We start from the raw sequence: 14538 nt of genomic DNA, 5'->3' as shown, positions 1-14538 counted from the left end.
TGGAAAGAGCTTCAGAAAAATGGATAGTGATCAGAGAATCAGAGAATTCATACAGGGGAGAAACCCTAACAGTGGCAAGCATGTGGAAAGAGCTTCAGCCACAGGGCCCGTCTTGTTGGCCATCAAAGAACTCACAGTGGGGCAAACTACAGTAGTGGCTGTGTACAGATTTAATTGGAGGAGACTTTAGTTCATATGAGGTAATGGTTGCAGCTGGGTTCTTTGCCACATCTGGTGCCCCATATTAATACCTACTACGTACCCAGAGCTGTGACTTTCAAGTCCTTGGCCAAGGTGTTGAATTCCGTCTTCAGGTCATGCCTGGACAGAGGGACAACAGTGATTGGGCGACACTGATGAGGTTGCTGTCCATGCTGAACTTTCCTACGAAGGACTTGGTGTAAAAAATGTGATAGTTGATTGAATATTAGATATTATAGATTTTGATCAAAGTGTCCTAGTATTAAGTGCATCCAGCCTTTTAGATAGGATGCATTAGGCTTGACTTTTGTATGCCTGCATTTTGTAACCCTCATTCCACCCTCCTGTAAAGTTGTCCTGTGTAAGTTTCCTACCGCTTCCATCCTTTTCAGACCCTAGAAGGGCAGATGATGTTTTGGGAAAGAGATCTGTGTTGAGCTAGCATCCGTGTGAGAACTCACACCTCTCCTCAAAGGTCTTTGACACGTTTTGGGAAATGAGAACTAAGATAGGGATGAGGAACATCAACAGCCCCACCGTGGGCCTGGTTGCCAAGGGAACGCTGCAACATATGAGACCCAAATGACCTGGGCACTCTGGGACACCCCAAGGTAATTTCAGAGGAGTCGCTATCCGCATTGAGCCACGCGTCCCATGACCTGTGACCGTTCTTGATTCAAGTGGAAGAGTGTTGTGACATTTTATGAGTCTTTGTGTGCTGTGTATATAAGCTTTCTTCTAATGTGCCTCCTGGCAGCCTTTTCAAACCAGCCCTGCTGCTGAAGAACTGGATGGCAAGGCTGTCCTATTGCAATAGTTTGAATAAACTGGGTCCCTGCAGGACTCTGAGTTGGCTCTCCTTCTCTTGGTTCCGTGTTTTTATTTCAGATGTTCCCTTACATGTGTAACAAACCGCTGGCGTAGAAGCAAATTCTTACCACACAAGCAGGTAACGTACTTTATTATTTCTATAGCTATTAAATTTGTGCAGTGCCCTTGATCTGAAGATGCCAGGGTGGTTCACGTCACGAGTAGAGAGGTTCACAGAGCTTCCTCTTCCAGAGTCTCCAAGCTGCAAATTGGTGGGGCTCCTTGTTTTCTCCTGCTCTGGAGGGTGGGATCCGAACCAACGGCTTCAAGATAACAGGAATGAAGATTCCTATTAAACTTCAGAAAGAACTTTCTGCCAGTAAGAGCATATTTATAAGCAGAAGACACGCGTTCCGTTAGCATTTCACTCCTCCCATTGCAAGGATCACCTGATTCTTGTTTACTCTCTGTTCTGTGAGGAAGGAATCCAGTCTGTGTGAATTCCGTCTCTGGTACTATTGCACTTTTTCTTTCTGCTCTGTCTTGCGACGAGACAGGATGTCTGTATGAGAGCTGCTCCTCTCATACGTCTTCCGTTCTTTAATCTGTAATTAGTAGAAATATGGCCAGATCCCTCCTCTCCTCTTTTACTCTGCTAGACCGGGTGCTCACAAGAGAGCAGCTGGCAGTCCCAGAACACCAGGACTCCTTCCCGGGAACGCTGCGTAGCTGTTCCAGTGCTGGAGGAGGCCGTGGGGCCTGCAAGAGTGTTCCTTTACGTTCCCCCACCAGCCCCACAGGCTGTATCAAAAATATATCTGAAACCCGTTCCTTTGCTAGGGGGTAGGGGGTGGGATCCACTCTCAGGCCCCTGGGGATGAGGGGTTGAAATATAAGAGGGGAAGGACCGCCCGGAGGACGGCCTGGCAGAGACACTCCTGGCCCATTGCAGGACAACAAAGCAGCCTTGTTGGGCGGGGACCTCAGGCGACCCCTCCGGGCCTTTCACCCCGCAAGCTGTTGGCAGAGCCGGGGACTAAGAAGCCATCCAAACACCCCCAAATCCCATTCACCCACGCAGGACGACGAGCGTGAGTGGGCCCCACCCATAGAAACCCCCCTCCCCGTTCTGCAGCCCAGAGGCTTGTAAACCCTTCAATGGAGTCCCGAACCCCTCAATGAAACATCAGGATTGACCAATCGGCGCCGTCCAAAGTGACAGGCAGCCAATCCGAAGTCAGGAAGCAGCAGCCCCGTGTCTGGAGCGCGCGATCCGCCAGGAGAGCTCGGCTCTTTTGCGCGACTCCTTGAGCGCAAGAAACCGAGAGCAGAAAGCGGGGAAGAAGCGCGCTACAAAATGTAGCAACAGCGGATACAATGTTTCTTGCAAGACAGAAACAGAGGGGAATCCAGGGCTCCCCTCCCTCCCTCCCTCCCTCCCTCAAGCAGAAGGTCCTTTGCCCCTAGGGGGGAATCCAGCTTCGCCCCAGGAGGCAGCCCATACCCCAGACAGGAATCCGGATCCTTCCAGAGGAGAAGCGCAGGAAGGCCTCGCGACTGGGGGGAGGTGTGAATCCCGGTCTTGCTCTTTGGGGAAGCAGCTCCTTCCAAGGCGGTGGGAGCTGGGATGACGGGGGGGGGGGCACTTTCTCCTTTATGCATGACAACCACTCCTCTTTTGTGACCATGGCGTGACGTTTTGGTGACGGTGGGAGGGATGCAAATACGACCCCCCTTGGGGCTGCGATGCCCGGGGCTCCTGCTTTGCAGAGGGAGGGGGGAGGAGCCCGGCTCGCCCAGGGTTCAAAGGAGCTGGGCTGGATTCCGAGAGAGGACTGGGAATAAAGGGGGCCACGTCCCCCAGAGCCAGAGACCCTTCCTCCCCATCCCTTCCTGCAAGGGGGGGGGGGCTGTGGTCTCTCTGCTCCGCAAGTGCTGCCTCGGGGGCGCCTTCGGGGATCCGGCGAGTCTCCTTTCTCTTCCCCCTTTGGGCGTCCTGGGTCTCCCGCCCCCTGTGGATTCATTTCGGTCTCCGCAAATAAGGCGCCTCGACGCGTCTGCAAAGTCCGAGGCTCCTCCCGGGCTCCGGAATAGAGAGGATGTGCGTTTGACGTGCTCCGCCTTGCAAGGGTTAAAAGGAACTGAGCTGCATTCCTAGAGAGGACAGGAAATAAGGGGGGGAGGACGAGGTCCTCCCGAGGAAATTCCCTCCCCCCCCATTTCCTCTCTTCCCGGGGGAGGTTTTCGTCTCCTTCGCAGGAGCTGCGTCGGTGGCACCTTTGGGATCTTGTAAGTCTCCTCTCTCTTCCCCATAGGGCGCAGGGGGGAGAAGGGGGCAAGTCCCAGGGCGGCCAGGGAGGGGCGGGGGGGGGGGAGTTTATATTCTTCTTCTTGGGCGATCCCTGGTAGCCGAGTAAGATGGTCTTCCACGAACACGGTTTGAACAGTGAGTCCGTAAGTGACTGCGGGGGCCAGTTCTGGATCCACACGTCCTTCCACAGTGGGGACTTTGGTTTCCGGGCTGGAGCCGATCCCGGTGTGGATTTGCCAAGTGTGCCTTCCGCTTAGCACATTTCCCCTTGCGTCCTGAGTTCGAGTTCGAGCCTTTGGTCAAGGCTGTTCTCCAACTGGGGCGCTCGCAGGCCAGTGTTTCCCAGTTGTCGGTGTTAATACTACTTTGTAAAGATTTGCCTTGAGACGATCTTTCATCCTCTTTTGACCACCAGCTTTATGCTTTCCATTTTTAAGTTTGGAATAGAGTAGTTGCTTTGGAAGACGATCATCAGGCATCTGCACAACATGACCAGTCCAGCGAAGTTGATGTTGAAGAATCATTGCTTCAACACTGGTGATCTTTGCGTCTTCCAGTACACTGGCATTAGTTCTCCTGTCTTCCCAAGTGATGTGTAAAATATTTTGGGGACACCGTTGATGGAATCTTTTGAGGAGTTGGAGATGGCCTTTATAAGTGGTCCATGTTTCACAAGCAGACAGCAAGGTTGGTAGTGCAATAGCTTTGTCAACCAGCATTTTGGCTTCCCTGCGAATGTCCCGGTCCTCAAACACTCTGCACTTCTGCTGCAACTGGGCAGTGCCAATCCTGGATGTGTTGGATTTGTGACCGTTATGCTCGTTTGCCTTGGCTAGCAGTAAAGCTCTGCTGGATGAAATATATAATTGCCTCTGATCTATTTTTGGGGAATCCTGCAATGTGTTTGACTTTTTACTCTGCTAACTATATGTGAGAGTTCTGCTCTGGATCAATATCCAGTAGAATTTATTTATTTTTTGCAAGTAAATTTTTATTAATATTGCTCATTTATACATAAGAACAAATACAAAATTTATACCATAACTTGCGCGTATCACATCAAATCAACAAATCAAAAATACAACACAAAATTCTTTTAGGCTCCGCCGAGCCATAGACTTCCTTCCACACTTTTGGTAAGTATCAGATAAAATTGTATTCATGTATTTTATCGTTTTAATCCTGTATCATTTACTGTTAGAGTTAATTCAGGCCCGCCAGTGTCGTCTGAAAATTAGTTCCAAGATAAATCAAATATTTATTCCAATTGTCATGAAATTTCTGTTCGTCTTGATCCCTTAGTCTTCCTGTTATTCTAGCGAGCTCGGCATAATTTATCAACTTAACCTGCCAATCACTTATACTGGGTATAACTTCTGTTTTCCAGTTTTGCGCTAGCAAGATTCTTGCGGCTGTAGTGGCATATAAGAATAGTATCTTATCTTCTTTTTTAATTTCTTTACCCATCATTCCTAACAGAAAGGCTTCAGGCTTTTTGGGAAAAATATATTTGAAATTTTTTTAAAGTTCATTGTAAATCATTTCCCAAAAGCCCTTCGCCTTACTGCATGCCCACCACATGTGGTAGAGGTCTCCCTCTGCCTCTCCACATTTCCAACATTTCTTATTTTTCAGCCTATAGATTTTGGCTAACTTCACTGGTGTATGGTACCATCTATATATCATTTTCCATAGATTTTCCTTTAGTACCGTACACGCCGTAAACTTCATATTGATGTTCCACAATTCCAGCCACTTCTCAAACTCAATATTATACCCAATATCCACTGCCCATTTAGTCATAGCCTCCTTCACCTCCTCGTCTTTTGTGTACCACTCCAGTAAAATATCATATATCTTAGCCAATATTTTATTTTTACCTTCTATGATTTCTATACTAAATTTAGATTTTTTATCTTCAAACCCTAGGTTCTTTTTATCTTCTTTCAACAAATCATTTACCTGGTGGTATTGTATCCACCCAGTAAATGAATTTTTGATCTCTTCATATGGTCTGAGTTTAATGCCTTGATCAGTTTTCCGTATAAGTTCTTCATAGGTGGCATTCTTCCCTCCCATATTGGTTTTTTTAACCGTTAGGACCTCTATTGGCGAGATCCACCAAGGTGTCTTCCTTTCCAGCAAGTTTTTATTTCTCTCCCATGCTTGAAATATTGGTCCTCTGAAAACATGGTTCAGGAAGCTTCTATGTGCCTTCACCTTTCCGTACCATAAGTACGCATGCCACCCGAACCTATTGTCGAAGCCCTCCAAGTCCAAGATGTCTCTATTTTCCAATCTTATCCAGTCTTTAAGCCACAATAGGCATGCCGCTTCATAGTATATGCTTAAATCCAGTAGGGAGAAGCCCCCCCTCTCTTTTTTGTCTACCAATATTTTCATTTTTATTCGCGGTCTTTTTCCCTGCCAGATGTATCTCGCTAAGGCTCTTTGCCACTCTTTACACTGTTTTAACCCTTTAAGTATAGGTATAGTTTGAAACAGAAAAAGCATTCTGGGTAGTATGTGCATTTTAACAACCGCTATCCTCCCCAGGAAGGATAATTTCATTCTCTCCCAAATTTCTAGATCTTTCTTAATGCCCCTCCAGGTGACCTCGTAGTTGTCCTTGTAGAGATTGATATTCTTGGTTGTGATCCACACTCCAAGATATTTCACCTTCTTTACTATCTTAATTCCTGTCCTTTGTTCTAGGTCTATATTGTCTTCTTTACTTAAATTTTTGGTCAACATTTTAGTCTTATTCATATTCACTTTAAATCCAGCCACAGCACCAAATTCTTCCAATTTTTTTAGAGCCTTTTCCACATTATCTTTTGGAACTTCCAATGTTAGTACAATGTCATCCGCAAAGGCTTTAATATTGTATTCATTAATGCCCACCTTGACTCCTTTAACCTCTGTTGTTTCCCTCAGGTTCTTAATAAGTACTTCTAGCACTGTTGTAAACAATAAAGGAGACAGGGGGCAACCTTGTCTAGTCCCTTTAGATATATCAAAATATTCCGATGTGGTGTTATTTATTACAAGTTTTGCTTTTTGCTCAGAATAGATAGCTTCAATGCCCTTTCTAAATCTTTCTCCCATTCCCATCTTTTTTAGGTTTTCAGTCAGGAAGCACAAAGAAACATTGTCGAATGCCTTTTCGGCATCGATAAATATCAAGGCCGCCTGCTTGTCTATTCTATTTTTCAAGTATTCAATAATATCTATCACATTTCTCACGTTATCCTTCAGTTGTCTCCCTGGTAGGAAGCCCATTTGGTCTTTGTGAATTCTACTAATCAAAACTTTTTTTAACCTTTCAGCCATTATATCCGCGAACAATTTATAATCGTTATTTAAAAGTGAAATCGGTCTGTAATTCTTCACTTCTAAAGCGTCTACCTCTTTTTTAGGCATTTATGTGATATAGGCTTCCTTCCAGGTGTTCGGGATCGTTCCCTCTTCTAAGATTTTATTCATAACTTCCCCTAGAATTGGTATCAATTGGTCGCTTAACATTTTGTAATATTTGGCCGGTAGGCCATCCGGCCCCGGTGCTTTTCCACTTTTCATTTTTTTTATTGCCTTCTTTATCTCATCTTCTGTAATCTTCTGGTTTAAGATTTCATTTTCTTCTGTTGTGATCTGTTGTAAGTGATGTTTTCCCAAATAGGTTTCTATTTCAGAATCCTGTTCCTTCTCTCTTTTATATAGGTCTTTGTAATATCTTTGGAATATCCTTTTTATTTCTTTTGGCTCTTCTACTATCCTTTCTCCATCTCTTATCTTACAGATCATGTTTTGTTTTTTCCTTTCTCTTAATTGCCACGCCAGGTATTTCCCTATTTTATTAGCTGACTCAAAGCGTTTTTGTTTCATCATTTTAATTTTCCATTCAATCTCCTGATTTACTATCATAGAATACTGGGCTTGTAATATCTTTATATTTTGTTTTATTGTCTCCTCTCCTGGTTTTGTAGTCAATTGTCTTTCATTCTCCATAAGCTGCAGTAGGATCTCCTCTTTTCTTTTCTCTTTTTCTTTTCTTAAGTGACTATTTTTCTGAATTGAGAAGCCCCTCATTACTGCCTTTCCCGCGTCCCAAACCGTCTCTACGGCTGTCCCTTTATTTCGGTTCCATTTAAGATATTCTTTGAATGTTTCCTTTGCCTTATTTACTACCTTTTGGTCATTAAATAAATATTCATTCATTCTCCATCTGGATGCTCTAACATCCTGACCCTTTATCTCCATAAATACTGGGTTATGATCCGATATAGTTTGTGGGAGAATTTCAGATTTGATTAGACTCTGTGTCAATTCCTTCGAAACCCAAATACTATCTTTTCTCCCCCAACTCTGGTTCGGGTTTGAGAAAAAGGTATATTGTTTTACACACGGGTTTTTAAATCTCCAAGCATCAATTATTCCCATATTGTTGACCATTTCAAAAAAAGTTTTGGGTAGCTTGCCTTCCTTTCTCTTTAACTGTTTTGCTGATCTATCTAGGTCAGGTGATACCACTCCATTAAAGTCACCCATCAATATCATTTTTTGATCCATCCATTCTAATAGTTTATTTCATAGTTCTGAAAAGAAAGTTGATTTTTTGTCATTCGGAGCATATATTTCAACGACAATTATTTTTACCCCTTGAAACGTAATTTGTACTACTATTATTCTCCCTTGTTCATCTTTGTATAATATTTTTGGGTCAAGTTTTTCCTTTATATATAGTACCACTCCTCTTTTCTTAACCCTGTCTGATGTCACAAACTCCAGCCCTAATCTCCTATTACTCAAACTACTCTTATGTTTTCTCGTTACATGCGTCTCTTGAAGACAAATTAAATCAAGATTCTTTTTTAGAAGTATATGCGCAGTCTGATTCCTTTTCTTTTTGTTATTGAGCCCATTCACATTCCAAGATAGAACTTTTAAAGCCATCACTTATATGCAAATAAGTCTTTATCTAATCTAAGTTAAAGCTCCTGTTCTTTGTTGTCTGTCTTTTCCTTTTCACTCTCTTCTCCCGAATTTATCCCCTCGTCTCCTTCTTCACTCCCCCCATTTCTGCAAGTATCCAGTAGAATTTAAATGACATACTGTATTTTTCGCTCTATAACACGCATCTGACCATAACACGCACATAGTTTTTAGAGGAGGAAAACAAGGGAACAAAATATTCTAAACGAAAAAGTGGATGTATGATTTTTGTGGTTCATGCTGTGGCCACAGACATGTGATCTGACGGTGAGTTTGGGGTAGCCCAATGCAAAAATCCTGAGGATCCATGTGGATCCACGCTTTGTAACCATGTTTTTGCACCACTGTGGCCCCAAGCAACAGTGGGTGCGTGATTTTTTTGGTGCAAGCTGTAGCCATGGACATGCTATGTGATCTGATGGTGAATTTAGGGTGACCCAGTGCAAAAATCTTGAGGATCCATGTGGATCCACGCTTTGTAACCAGGCTCTCTGTCCTTCTCTTCTCCCCACTAGGTGGCTCTTCTCCCGCTTTGCTGTTTCAAAGTGAGCAAAGCGAGCTACGGAGGAGGGAAGGAAGGGGAACCATGGATCCTCTGCTCACGACTGCAGCTGATCCCCCCACCATACGTAGGCATTCGCTCCATAACACGCACAGACATTTCCCCTTTCTTTCTAGGAGGAACAAAGTGAGCGTTATAGAGCAAAAAATACGGTAAATGGATATTCAATGAGGAGGGGCAGACACATGGATTGGAGAAAAAGGTGGGATGAATATGCCACAAATAAAAAGGGGAATCCAGCCATTAGGGGCCAGTTTCGGAGCCGTCTTCCAGGGCAGTCCACACAGAGGACCTTGCAACCATCCCATGGGATCCGGAGCAGGAAGCCCCATGGCCACATCCTCTCTGTGCCAAAGGGATGGTGGCTGGAGCTTCAAGTGGGCACTGCCAGGCCCCGAGGCCACCTGAGGGACCATGCTGGATGCCAAAGAACCTCCAAGCAAGTGGGGCTGGGGGGGGGTTAAGCTATGTAACACCTTCACCATCATCATCATCCCCATCCCATCTTTCACCCTCCGTTCCCAAGGCAGATTACAAGATTAAAACACAATACTGAAAAGAACTTAAAGCCACTTACAATCACAGAATGCAGGGCAGTCCTACTTTTCTTGCTTTCGAGAGCTGTCCTTTGGTCAGGTCAGGATCTGGCCCTCAGGACAAAGGAAAAAGGGACCCCACCCCAGTAGTCTGTCTTGAGAACAGGGGAGATTCCACGTTCTGGAAAAGGAGACAGGCACTGGAAATAAATGTGCCCTGGCGTTTGGGGGGGGAGGGACCCCCACTCTTGCCTTGAGTACAAATTACACTTGGTACAAATGACTCACTTGTCAATTCTGACTTCATTCTTTCTCCTTTAAAAAAGAAACTCTGAGTCTGGGCTGTGATTCCTGCCAATACTTCTCCATGCTTGCCCAGGGAACCCTTTTCTCCTCCTTACTGTGTATCAATTTTATATCAGAAAAATGTATTTGCTTTTTAGGATTTGCCAAAACCTCTCATTAGGACAGGCAGAACTTGGCAGAAGACGTAGGGACTCCTTCCGATCCCTGGAGACTTCCGGAGAGCCCAGATGGATGAGCAAGACTCAGCTGGCCCTGAAGCAGGAAGAGGCCATGCCATGGAAACGGGGAGCAGTGGGGGATTCTGGGAAAACTCCGTGCAGAAGATCCTGGGTGAGGAGGACACCCTCTGCTCAGAGGTGCAGAGCCAGCAGTTGAGGCAGTTCTGCTACCAGGAGGCCAAAGGACCCCGAGAGGTTTGCAGCCGACTCAAACCAGAGCAGGTAGGAGGAAGGGGCCATGTGGGGAGAGAGGATGTCATGGACTGGGGGACACAGAGGAATGGTGGGAGGAACCGCCCAGGAAGGAGGTTGAAGGCTCAAAGAGCCTTCTAAGCAGTTCACACCGCATACCAAAGAGTGGCCAGGATTCACCCCATCAGTCCCACAGTGGGGCTTTCCCCCTCTCATTCCCCTGCGCACATTGAAGATGTCTATAGGGCTTCAGGAGGGTCCTCCCCACCCGGCCAGAACAGCACAGAGGGACAGAAGGAAGGGGGTCCTTCCATGTGGAAAACGGGAATGTTTGTGCACATGATCTGAAGAATGATTTGAAGAACACTGTTCATAGTTTCCTTCTCCCGTCGCTGGATGTGTGAGTGTTAGATCACATGTCCTATGTTTACATTCCATGCTTGGAAGCGTGAGAACGGAAGACAGTTCCTATCACTTCCGTTCCCTTTGTTCTGTCTCCTGTTCTGCATGCGTTTTCGAATGTCTGTCTTCTTTGAAGTCCTGAGGAGTGGGTGCTGCTCTCAGCTCCAGACGGGTGAGATTGGACACCCACACTCAGGGGGAGACACACCAACAAACACCAGGTTCTGAATACCCCTCGTTAAAATACAGTGGTGCCTTTGGCTACGTTGCCATCAGGTTATGTTACCTTCCGGTTACGAACGCGGAAAACCAGAAGTACCAGACCGGGGTACTTCCGGGTTTCTCAAGTTACGCAGAAGTGGTAGACCGCCCCACACGCATGCGCAGAACAGACACTTCGGGTTGCAGTAGTTTCCGGTTGCAAACGGCCTCCAGAGCGAATCCCATTCGCAACCAGAGGCACCACTGTACACAATGAATAATTCCATTAGCCCAACAAAATATGCATCCATAAAATGCGCAGAAAAAGATTCCCATTAAAACAGGACATCAATTAAGAGGCAGAAGACAACAAAGTGTAACAGTTCACCTTTATTTGGTCTAAGAGGACAACCTTTTTCTTTTTCTTTTAGGGTCCAGTGTGCTTTGAAGATGTGGCTGTCCATTTCACAGACGAGGAGTGGGCGTTGCTGGATCCTGACCAGAGAGCTCTGCATAAGGAAGTCATGGAGGAGAATCGTCGGATCTTGGACTCTCTTGGTAAGGCTTCCTCTTGGATCATCCTATCTTCTTTGTAATTCAAGACATCTCTCTATGGGAGGAACCTCTGATTTTTGGAAGGGGGTTCAACAGCGCCACCCACAGCACCTGGGATGCTAACACTCCCACAGCCAGCCTTGGATGGAAGACTGTTGACTGCTTTGCCTGTCAATATTCTTCCTCCGGCCCTGCCTTTTCAAAGCATGAAGACCAGCCAGGTGGTTGCCAGAGTGGTGCATGCTCTGGTTATCTCCTGCATGGACTACTGCTATGTGCTGTCCATGGGGCAACCTTTGAAGGTGACCCAGAAACTGCAATTAATCCAGAATGCGGCAGCCAGACTGGTGACTGGGGGCGGCCGCTGAGACCACATAACACCAGTCCTGAAAGACCTACATTGGCTCCCAGTACGTTTCCGAGCACAACTCAAAGAGTTGGTGCTGACCTTGAAAGCCCTAAATGACCTCGGCCCACTATACCTGAAGGAGCGTCTCCACCCCCATCGTTCTGCCCAGATACTGAAGTCCAGTGCCAAGGGCCTGCTGGTGGTTCCTGCACTGTGATAAGCCCACGCCCTCCCATCAAATGTCAAGGAGATAAACAACTATGTGACATTTAGAAGACATCTGAAGGCAGCCCTGTTTAGGGAAATTTTCTAATGTCTCACATTTTAATGTATTTTTAATCTTTGTTGGAAACCACCCAGAGTGGCTCGGGTATAAATAATAAATTGTTGTTGTTGTTGTTGTTGTTGTTGTTATTCCTGAGGCTCTAATCTGTTTGCCACTTAGTTGCAGGTGGTGATGATTTGGAGATGAAGAACGAGGGAGACCACAACGAAATCCACACAGTGGAGGAGCCATATCAGGGTTCAGACTGTGGCAAGAGCTTCAGGCAGAGCTCCCCTTCCACTTCCCATCAAAGAAATCTCCTTGAGAAGAAACCCCATCAGTGCTTGGAATGTGCAAAGAGATTCAGATACCGAGGCCAGCTTACTGTTCATCAACTTATTCATACAGGGGAGAAACCCTATAAATGTTTGGAATGTGGAAAGAGCTTCACTCAGAGCTCCCATCTCACAATTCATCAAAGAATTCATACAGGGGAGAAACCCTATCAGTGCGTGGAATGTGGAAAGAGGTTCCGTCAAAGATACAAGCTTACTGTCCATCAGAGAATTCATACAAGGGAAAAACCTTATCAGTGCCAAGATTGTGGGCAGAGCTTCAGAAAAAAGGACAGATTAACTTCCCACCAAAGAATTCATACAGGAGAGAAACCCTACCAGTGCCAGGAGTGTGGAAGGAGCTTCAGAACAAAGGAGACTTTCACTGTCCATCAGAGAAGTCATACAGGGGAGAAACCTTATCAGTGCTGGGAGTGTGGAAAAAGCTTCATTCAAAAAGGCCACCTTATGTCCCATCAATTAATTCATACAACAGAGAAACCCTATCAGTGCCAAGAATGTGACAAGAGCTTCAGTCGAAGAGAGAGTTTCACTACCCATCAAAGAATTCATACAGGGGAGAAACCATATCACTGCTTGGAATGTGGAAAGAGATTCAGTCACAGCTACCAGCTAAGTGTCCATCAAAGAATTCATACAGGGGAGAAGCCATATAAGTGCTTGGAATGTGGAAAGAGATTCACCCGGAGCACCAATCTCACTTCCCATCAAAGAATTCATACAAGGGAGTAACCTAATCAGTGCTTTTAGTGTGGAAAGAGCTTTACTCCAAAATGCCATCTTAGGGCCCATCAAAGAGTTAATCCATGAGAAAAACCCTATCAGTTACGAGTGTGGAAAGAGCTTCAGAAAAATGGATAGTGTCATGTCCCATCAGAGAATTCATACAGGGGAGAAACCCTAACAGTGGCAAGCATGCGGAAAGAGCTTCAGCCACAGGGCCCCTCTTGTTGGCCATCAAAGAACTCACAGTGGGGCAAACTACAGTAGTGGCTGTGTACAGATTTAATTGGAGGAGACTTTAGTTCATATGAGGTAATGGTTGCAGCTGGGTTCTTTGCCACATCTGGTGCCCCATATTAATACCTACTACGTACCCAGAGCTGTGACTTTCAAGTCCTTGGCCAAGGTGTTGAATTCCTTCTTCAGGTCATGCCTGGACAGAGGGACAACAGTGATTGGGCGACACTGATGAGGTTGCTGTCCATGCTGAACTTTCCTAGGAAGGACTTGGTGTAAAAAATGTGATAGTTGATTGAATATTAGATATTATAGAGTTTGATCAAAGTGTCCTAGTATTAATTGCATCCAGCCTTTTAGATAGGATGCATTAGGCTTGACTTTTGTATGCCTGCATTTTGTAACCCTCATTCCACCCTCCTGTAAAGTTGTCATGTGTAATTTTCCTACCGCTTCCAGCCTTTTCAGACCCTAGAAGGGCAGATGATGTTTTGGGAAAGAGATCTGTGTTGAGCTAGCATCCGTGTGAGAACTCACACCTCTCCTCAAAGGTATTTGACACGTTTTGGGGAGAACTAAGATAGGGACTAGGAACATCAACAGCCCCCCCCCCCGTGGGCCTGGTTGCCAAGGGAACGGTGCAACATATGAGACCCAAATGACCTGGGCACTCTGGGACACCCCAAGGTAATTTCAGAGGAACTAAGATAGGGAATAGGAAAATCAACAGTCCCATGGAAGTCCTGGTTGCCATGGGTATGGTGTCAAAGTGAGACATATGAGACCCAAATGACCTGGGCACTCTGGGACACCCCAAGGTAATTTCAGAGGAGTCGATATCCACATTGAGCCATGCGTCCCATGACCTGTGGTGTTTCTTCATTCAAGTGGAAGAGTGTTGTGGCATTTTATGAGTCTTTGTGTGCTGTGTATATAAGCTTTCTTCTAATATGCCTCCTGGCAGCCTTTTCAAACCAGCCCTTCTGCTGAAGAACTGGATGGCAAGGCTGTCCTATTGCAATAGTTTGAATAAACTGGGTCCCTGCAGGACTCTGAGTTTGCTCTCCTTCTCTTGGTTCCGTGTTTTTTTTTCAGATGTTCCCTTACATGTGTAACAAACCGCTGGCGTAGAAGCAAATTCTTACCACACAAGCAGGTAACGTACTTTATTATTTCTATAGCTATTAAATTTGTGCAGTGCCCTTGATCTGAAGATGCCAGGGTGGTTCACGTCACGAGTAGAGAGGTTCACAGTGCTTCCTCTTCCAGAGCCTCCAAGCTGCAAATTGGTGGGGCTCCTTGTTTTCTCCTGCTCTGGAGGG

At 45.7% G+C, this 14538-nt stretch overlaps 1 protein-coding gene and 1 long non-coding RNA gene across 2 annotated transcripts; both read left to right on the top strand.

The window, feature by feature from the left end:
* Positions 1 to 45: 45 nt before the first annotated feature.
* LOC310684890 lies at positions 46 to 14282 on the top strand. Its single transcript, XR_014514933.1, has 2 exons — positions 46 to 687; positions 13904 to 14282. It is a non-coding gene; the product is annotated as an uncharacterized lncRNA (long non-coding RNA).
* On the top strand, positions 3181 to 13160 carry LOC310683506 (zinc finger protein 14-like; the record flags this gene model as incomplete). The annotated part of the gene is made up of 5 exons (XM_083453439.1): positions 3181 to 3300; positions 9856 to 10158; positions 11163 to 11289; positions 12081 to 12275; positions 13042 to 13160. The coding sequence occupies exons 2-5, from the start codon at positions 9946 to 9948 to the stop codon at positions 13158 to 13160; spliced, it is 654 nt and encodes a 217-aa protein (XP_083309565.1). The 5' UTR covers positions 3181 to 3300; positions 9856 to 9945.
* Positions 14283 to 14538: the final 256 nt, after the last annotated feature.

This window comes from Podarcis tiliguerta, assembly GCF_965153285.1.
Source record: "Podarcis tiliguerta genome assembly, chromosome: 8".
NCBI lineage: Eukaryota > Metazoa > Chordata > Lepidosauria > Squamata > Lacertidae > Podarcis > Podarcis tiliguerta.
This window is presented reverse-complemented; position numbering and strand designations above follow the sequence as displayed.